Here is an 8,251-nt window from a genome sequence, read left to right as displayed (position 1 = left end):
GGCGGGGCAGGGCAGGGCGAGGCAGCGGAGGGAGGCCCAGCCCCGACCCCGCGCCCGTCTGCCCCACCGGCAGGCAGGCGAGCCGAGTGGCAGCGGGCGGGGGGCGGCGGGAGCCGAGCGGAGGCTGCGAGCCCCGAGCGCCCCGGCCGGGCCGGGCCCGCCGCGCGCCCCCTCCCCCCCCGTCCCCCCCCTCGCCGGCGCCTCGCCTCCTCCTCTCGCTCTCCTCGCCTCCTCTGCTCCGCCCGGCGCCGCTCCCGCCCGCGCCCGGGCCGCCGAACCCAGCCGGGCCGGGCCCCCTGCCTCGCGCGCTCTCGGCCGGGCCCGGCGGGGACCCGGTCCCCGCGGCCGCCACCGCCCCTCCCCCCTCCCCCCGGGGCCCGGCGGCTTCCGGACCTTTCCGACCGCGGACAGAGCGGTGGGAGCGTTCTCGCCCCCGGCGGGCGGGCGGGCGGCCGGGCCGGGCCGGGCGGAGCGGACCGTTGCGGCCGCTCCGGGCGCCGCGGGTGCCGGAGCGCGGACCTTCTGGGTCCCGGCTGAGCGCGCCCCGGGCGCCCGGCGGTGCCCGCTCACTCCGGGGCAGGGCAGGCAGACCTCGGCGGAGCCCGGAGCCGGCCGATCTGGACTGGACAGAGCGAATCCCGGACTGTGCAGAGCCCGGGGGATGCCGGGCGTGGGCTGAGGGGATCCCGGCGCCCTCCGATCCCTCCGACTTTGGCTCACGCGCTGGGACCGGCCCGGCGTCGCCTTGGTCGCCCTGCGCCCGGGTCACCTGTGGCCTCGGAGCCCCAAGCCCACCGGACCCTCGCTCGGTCCCGACCCGGAGCCCGGCGGGGGTTGGGGGAGATTTTTCCTGCCCCCTTCCTTGGAGCTCGGAGGCCCCGCCCCCTCCCACCGTCCAGATGTCTCCCGTGGCGGCTCTGAGGACCTCCCTGAGGCCAGGGGCCGAAGGGTCCAGAGAGAGAAGCCCGCCCTAGGGAGACTTTGGGGGGGCCCCCCAACCTCCTCCTGGGGCTTGGCCCCCGACGCTGCTCGGAAGGAAGGCCGGTGCTCCCACCCTTGGTGAGTCCGGGAGCGGAGCTGGGGTTCTGAGGGAAGGCGGGGCTGGGGAAGGGAGGGTCCGCTGCGAGTGAGGGCACCCGGGGGCACTGGGAGGGAGGACAGAAGGACTGGAGAGGCCCTCTGGCAAACCAGCGGGACCAGGCCTGGCTGGGGGGGGGGGGGGGAGTGGAGGCACGGGGGAGCTGGGGGAGCTGGGGCAGGGTGCCCCGTCGCAGGCTGAGGACTTCTGCCTCCAAAGCAGGGGCTCCTTTTCCTTCTAGAGGAGGGGCTATGCTGTAGACCATCTGCCTCCACCACCCCTCCCCACAAAGAAAAAAATTCCCCAGCGACGAAGGGTGCAGGCTGGCGAGAGGAGGGAGGCAGCGGCATTGCCGGCTGGTGCTGCAGCCTGGGAGGGCTGACGCCAGGCTTGCTCTCTATGCAGGGGGCTGCCCTTCTCCTCCGACCAGCTCCCTTTTCAGAGCTGCCCACAGCTGGAGCCCCCTCCACATCTGGAAGACCCCAGCCACCGTCCCTCTGCAGGTGTCAGTTGCCTCAGGAGACCTCTGCCTTTGCAACTGCCTAGGAGTTGTGAGGGATGACTGCTGCCTTCCCCCATCCCAAGGGCATCTCCTACCCTTAGTCCCTGCAGAGTCATCCCCCTGCCTCTGTGTCCAGGCTCAGCCAGAGATCAGCTCAGCACACGTTCAGGCACTTCAAGTCCTGGAAGCCACTCCTGAGACCTGAGGCCCCTCCCCCTGCTCTCCTGTGTCCTCACCTTGACCCCCTCTGTCAGACTCTGTCTTCCTCTGGGTGTCCCATTCCCCACCCAGAGGCAGAGGAGGCGGGGTGGCAGGGGGCAGGGGCTGGGTGAGGGCCACCCAGGGCCAGGGTGGGCTGGGGGGCCGTTAAGATGTGGAGCTCTGCCTGGCCGAGGGGGGCTCCGTGGAGGCAGACGCAGCGTGTGCCCGGCTGGGGGGAGTATGGGCAGGCCCGCAGCCACGTGGTAAAGGATGAACATTCGGGGCACCCCGGACCTCGGGCAGCCCAGTGACGACCCCAGCAGTGGTGGCCAGCGGGAGCGGATTCGACAGCGAATGAAGATGGTCATCGGGCAGCTTGAGGGCATCCTGCAGGAGCTCAAGGAGGTGGCCAAGGAGCTAAGGGAGGTGAGTGAGGGGCCGGCCAGACCCCAGGCCAGTTTTCCTGGGCCCGGCACCAAAACATGCTCATCCGTGTTTAAGTGTGTATGTGTACTCACAGCTGTGTGCACCTGTGTCACTTTGCTGGAGACTTCCTTTTCCTTCTTCTTTCGCCAAATCTGCTTTGCTAGAAATCTCACCATACTCCAGGACTGGAGGGGCCTCAGTGTTGCAGAGTTGGGCAATGTGTTGTGGGCCCGTGGCCTATGGTTAGCCCTCCGGGCTGCCAAGGTGACAAATATAGACTAAATCCTACCGTAGCCTCTTAGTGGGAGACACTCTTCTGGGGCCCAAGCTGGCTTTTGACCCCACCATCTGCCTCGCAGACTCTGACCTACTCAGAAGGTGGCTCTGAGAGAGTGTTGCTGGCCCTACTGAGAAGCTCTGAGCATTCTCCAGAAATCACACAGATACTCAGAACCCTTGATCCGGGAAAAAGTTAAAGCCAGCTAGGCCTGCCCTGCCCTGAGGTGGGAATGTGTCTGGGGGGCCACTAGTGGGTACCAGAGTTCCTGGGTACCTTGGCAGGGGCAGGAGTCTCGTCTAGAGGCATGCATCCCCGTCTACAGTTGTGAATGTTTTTGCCAAGGCTGAAAAGTCACTGAGAGATCCCGGGATGTGTGTCCCTCTCTGTCTAAGTGGAGCCCGGTTTAATTACTGCTTCCCACATCGCTGGGGTAATGAGGTACACACGTCCTCAGCCCTGCCCCTTGGGCTGTGTTCGAGCCCAAAATGCATGACCAGCGTTCTGGGCCGCTGGCCTGAATTTGCCCACTGGGTGCCATTAAGCCGGCCAGGTGGGCTTTAGGCAAATTTCAACTCCCTGTAACCAGGGCCCCTGCAGAGACAGCAGAGAGAGTGATTGAATGGGAGTTATGGGTTCATTCTTTCCGCAGCCAGCTGGGCAGGGAGGCTCCTGGAGGATTGAGGAGAGGGGGGTGATGGTGGGTACCCACTCTGGCCTGGAGAGCCAAGGAGCAGGGCATGTTTGAAGGGAGCTGTGTCCCAAGCAGAGGGGTTGTGGAGAGGCTGGAACAAGAACTGAGGTGAGGCAGGGCAGTCCCCTCAGCCCAGAATCAGCGTTGTGGTCGAAGACCAGATGCCCCTGAGCAACTCCCAAACTCGTTGGTCCAAAGGACTACAACTCCCCTTCATCCCTCTCTACCCCATCTTTTCCAGATGCTCCTGTGGGTCCGTCAGGGCCATGGGAACCATCCAGAGTCTCAGTCTTGGGCAGGGGCATGGGACCTGTGCCCCAGTAGGCCCACCCAGAAAAGAGCCAGGATGGACTCTAAGCCTGGGAGTCCTATGGCCCGGAGCCTACTCTCAACTGAGCATCTTCTGAGATCTGCCTCTCCTGTCTCCCCAAGCATAGTCACCCAGAGCTTAAAGACATCTCACAGATCACCCATACCAGCCCTATCCATTTTCTGTTTGAAGAAACTGAGGCCCAGAGAGGGCTGGGGGCTTATCCAAAGTCACAGAGCCTACTAGTGGCAGAACTAAGCCCAGAACTCAGGTTCCCGTGGCCTATTCTGAGGCTGGAGCAGGGGGACTAGTGGGTGACCTTTTTGCATTTTGACAGGGGCCTTCTAGAGATGACACCTTCTGCTCGTGCTGTGATGCTCTGAGGGGATGCCCTTTCGAGGATGAGGCAGGGAGATCAGAAGCACTAGGATTTATTTGCAGATCTGTTAGATGTTCCCTCTCTCCCTTCTCAGCATATATAGACCCAGCCCCATGTCCTGCACAGCAGAGCTTCAGGGTCACAGGCCGTGCAGCCCAGAGGCCTGAGCCAGGACAGAGAGAGATGAGTTCCCTCCCCCTACACACCCTGCAGGCCATGTGCCTCCACCCAAGACTTTGGCAGGTTGCTACGGCAACCAGCGTCTACCCCGTATGCCACAGCCTGCCCGCTGCCAATGGCACCCAGCTGGGAGGGGGGCAGGCCTCAGAGCTCCCCCAGCCCCCAGGCAGGGTCTGGACATGGGGAGATGGGCAGAAACAAGTGTTGGGGAAAGCAGGTAAGGCTCTGGGAGGCCCAGGCAGAAGAGGAGACACCATAGCTGACTTCCTGTGGGATGGGGTTTATCAGGAATGGGGTTACCCGGTGGGGGTGCCAGGCATTAGTTTGGGGTAAAGGGTTGCAGCCCTCTGTTCCCTAGAACCTGCAATCTTGGCTCTTGATCCTGAAAGGGGGCTTATAAAGCTGGATCTACCTGGCTCTTCTCAGTCCCTTTGTGTGGCGTTTTTCCATCAGGGGCATGGGTCGACCCAAGGTCTAGAGGGTGGCAGGCACTTCTTCCCTCATTATACCCCCTTCCCCAGATACCACCGGGTCAGCGCTCATCGGCTGGGTTGTCATCAGGAGAGCACATACCACTGATCAAGGCAAACCCTCCTCATCCTCTTGAGCACAAAGCCTGAAACTCACAGAGAGATGGGAGACCCTAAAGCACTTCCTCCTGAGGCCCCTGAGCCTCAGTCTACTCATCTCTGAAATGGGGATGCTGATCATTCACATCTCAGAGTGATCTTGCAAGGGTTTATCGGAGGCTTGGCACGTGGCAAGGTGGGGGGGTGGCGCTAACACTCACACCCCTAAAGGTTTTGGAGTTCCCTCTCCCATACCTCCCTCACCCTCCCGAACCCCTGCTGCAGCTCTGTCACTGGCTCCCCAGGTGATAGGGAGCAAGTTCTGTCCCATGGGTGAGGAAAGTACCCTCATGGACTAAGCAAGGTGAAGAATGTAAACGTGCGTTGAAAGCTGAAGTTGTGTTCCAGAGGGATGTGACTGTCAATCATTAATTAGCCCTCATCCCTCCTAGGCTCTCCAGTACTCCAGGACGCCAGGCCAATCCCAGCAGGCTCTCCAGACTCCTTAAATTTCTGCGAATCTCAACTTAGATAGAGATGCAGCACAGCCTTAAGGCCAAGAGCATGGGCTCTACAGCCAGATGTCTCGGGTTCAAATCCAAGCTCCACCCCCTTCCTAGCTGTGTGAGCTTTGGAAAGTTACTTCACCTTTCTGGGCTTCTGTTTTCTGTTTTCTGGCAAATGGGGATACTGAATCTTATGCCTGCCCACCTGCCCCAGGGTAACAACCCTGCCCCAGGGCAGGTAACAACCCTGCCTCAGGGTAATTCTTACCCCAGGGTAAGAATTAAATGTGATACCATGTATAAATTACATGCACCGTGAGGGAAACAAAACCAGCTCCACATCTTTTAGAGATTATTAAGGAGATATTCCTGCACCGGGCCGGCTTCTTACTCCATGGATAGCCTTGTTCTTTTGGAGTCACATCAGCTTCTTAGCCATGATCAGAGTGGTCAGAGCCAGGACCCTGGCCTCCTGGCTGGCACCCTTCAGTATCTTCGGCCGTAGGGCAGTGTCGCCCTCTTCCAGCATGGAAAGAGGTAGAGAGCGATGGTGATGGGGGGAAGGGGTCTCCAATAAGATGCCTTTTGAACGGAGACCCAAAGGAGAGGAAGGTACAAGACGAATGGGTATCTGGGAGAGGAGCCTTCCGGGCAGTGGGAGCAGCCAGTGCAAAGGTCCTGAGAAGGAAGTGTGGAAGTGCGCTCGGCATGTTGGGAATCAGCAAGGAAGCCAGGGCGGCTGGAGTGGAGTGAACCAGGAGGAGAAAAGCAGGAAGAAAGGTCAAAGAGAGAGCCAGGAGCTAGATCACACAGAGCCTTAAAGGCCTTGGTATGAAATTCAGATTAATCCTCAGTGAGAATCCCCCACTGTCTCCAGGAAGCTCCTGCTTGTGTTTCTGGGTGGGAATCTGCCTCCCCATTGGGCTCCCTGTTCCTCACCAGCTGGGGGACCCCAAGGGCAAGGGGAAGGGCCCTTATCCTTGGCCCCTTAGATGGTGAGCGCATCTTAACCAGGTACTTGGCCTCCTCCTCCCCCTCCTCCCCAGGATGTCACTCAGCATGGGGGCTCAAAAGTGATCCTCGAGTTCGAGTTCGAGTTCGCCGCTGGTGACTGTCATGTCGTCACTGACTCTTGGGCGGGACCTAACTTAGGAGCACAGTGGCCCACCTGGCGTGACAGAGGAGGGTCCCCCCACCTGATTTGCATGGGGAACAGGCCCAGTGGCAACCGTGCAGTCCCATCAGCAAGGTGCCGCGTACGACATGGCATGGAAAGCCAAGGGCCGTGCGGGCATGAGATGAATGTGGCCCAGCCAAGAAGCAGCTGGGGCAGGAGAGGCTGGGGACCACGGAGCTGTGCCAAAGTGGGTCAGCGCCATCACCCGCAGCTCAGCAAGAATTGTGCGGATTTTTTTCTTCTTATTTTTTTTTTTTCCCTCACCTTCCTTTCCTCCCTCTTTCCCTTTGCGTTCTCCTCCTTTGGACAGATTCACAAAGCTCCCTGGCCAATTAGGCCAAATTGCAGGATGAGAGTCATGAATCACAGTCAACTCTCCCCACCCCCCACTCCACAGCCCCCCCCCCGAAGACAATAAATAACATAATCACAGAATTAAAAAATAATCAGTGGTCATAAATAATGCAGATCCCCAGTTATGTAACCAGCTGCCTGGGGAGCTGGGCGGGAGGGGAGGAGGTAGCAGCTTGTTGAGTGAGGGGAAGGGGCCAGAGGTGAGGGAGATGCTGGTTCTGGGACTCCTGGGTCCTCGGTCCTGGCTCTGGGGCCTTAAGGAACACAGATGTGCTTTCCTCGGAGAGGGGGCTCAGCCGGGGCTGGAGAGAGGGCTGGGGCGGGCAAGATAGGACCATGCAACTCCTTCTCAGAAAAGCAGCCCCAACAGTTTTTATCAGCCTCCTGTCTCAACTCATCCACTCATCCCATGGCTGTATTTGTGAGGAGTGTGCCAACCCCTGTGCCAAGCTAGGGGTGCCATAGCGGACAAGATGCTCCCAGTCCCACCCCTCATGGGGCTTACTGTCTAGTGGGAAGACATCAATCCTGTAACATACATGTATATGCAATTGCAGCAGTGATAAATACTGGAAAATATTTTAAGGAAAGGTGCGGAGTGCCTTGAGAGCCTATCCTAGGGAACCTGTTCCCCACGGAGGATCAGGGAAAACTCCTGATGGAAGTGAGATGGGGTGAATAGAAAAAGAGGGAGCATTCCAGGTGAGGCCCAGAGGCCAAAGTGGGCTGGGTGGAGTGGGTAGAGCTGGGGAGGCTCGCCTGGCAGGGCGGTGGCTGCCTGCTGGAGAGAAAAGTCCCTGTGGCCAGAGTCGTGGGGTTTGTGTTTGAGACACTCGGGGGTTTGGGGAGCAGGGCGGTGCTGGAAGCAGAGGGGTGACGCGTTCTGAGATGCCCTGAATGCAACGCGCAGCAGGAGCTGGGCAGGAAGCTGCCAGCAGATGGGTGCGGCTGTTCAGGTGAGGTTGCTGAGGCTATGAGCAGGACAGAGGTTGGGGGCGCCCTTGGGACGGGGCCTGGAACCCCCAGCCGGTCTGTCACGGCACTCGGCCCTGCCTTTCTAGTGTTCCTTCTTGCCTACTCTAGATCAGCTAATTCTTGTTCTTAAGGTGCCAGACCCAGCAGTCAGGACTCCTGACTTGTGGTCTCAGCTCTGCTCCTTCCAGTTTCTGGTCCTCAGTCTCCCCCTCAGCAAGCACAGTGAGAGGGGTGAAGCCGACAGCGACTCCAGTCCTCTGGCTTTGAGGCTCTAGGATTCTGTGATTTTTATGCTGTCATTTCTCTCTCCGTTTGCTCTCTCCCCATCTCTTTCCTTCTGTATATATAATTATTTCCCTGTCCTCCAAGACAATCCTAAATTACATGTAGGCAAAATGATTATTAAATCTCAGAGAGAAATCACAGATTTCAAGGCATCCGAAGCAGAGGGGCAGGTAACGTGGGGCCTGCCTGTCCTTTGCCCGCCCCACTGGCCCCACAAGATGAGGTATAGGGACAGGTGGTGGGGTTTGTGGACTGACCCAGGCCCTGCATACAGGCTGGGTACCCTTGGCACATCATTCCTCTTTCTGGTCCTCACTCATGTCATTCATCAAGTGGGT

General features: G+C 59.7%; 1 protein-coding gene across 1 annotated transcript in view; it reads left to right on the top strand.

Annotated features, from left to right (window-relative positions):
- The first annotated feature begins 185 nt into the window (after window positions 1-185).
- Window positions 186-8,251, top strand: part of INSYN1 (inhibitory synaptic factor 1) — an 11,990-nt gene continuing 3,924 nt past the window's right edge. The window contains exons 1-2 of the mRNA XM_049613846.1: window positions 186-1,059; window positions 1,484-2,207. Of these exons, the coding sequence (XP_049469803.1) occupies window positions 2,052-2,207 (156 nt within the window). The 5' untranslated portion in view covers window positions 186-1,059; window positions 1,484-2,051. The remainder of the gene's footprint in view (window positions 1,060-1,483; window positions 2,208-8,251) is intronic.

Source organism: Panthera uncia (assembly GCF_023721935.1).
Source record: "Panthera uncia isolate 11264 chromosome B3 unlocalized genomic scaffold, Puncia_PCG_1.0 HiC_scaffold_1, whole genome shotgun sequence".
Taxonomy (NCBI): Eukaryota; Metazoa; Chordata; class Mammalia; order Carnivora; family Felidae; genus Panthera; species Panthera uncia.
This window is presented reverse-complemented; position numbering and strand designations above follow the sequence as displayed.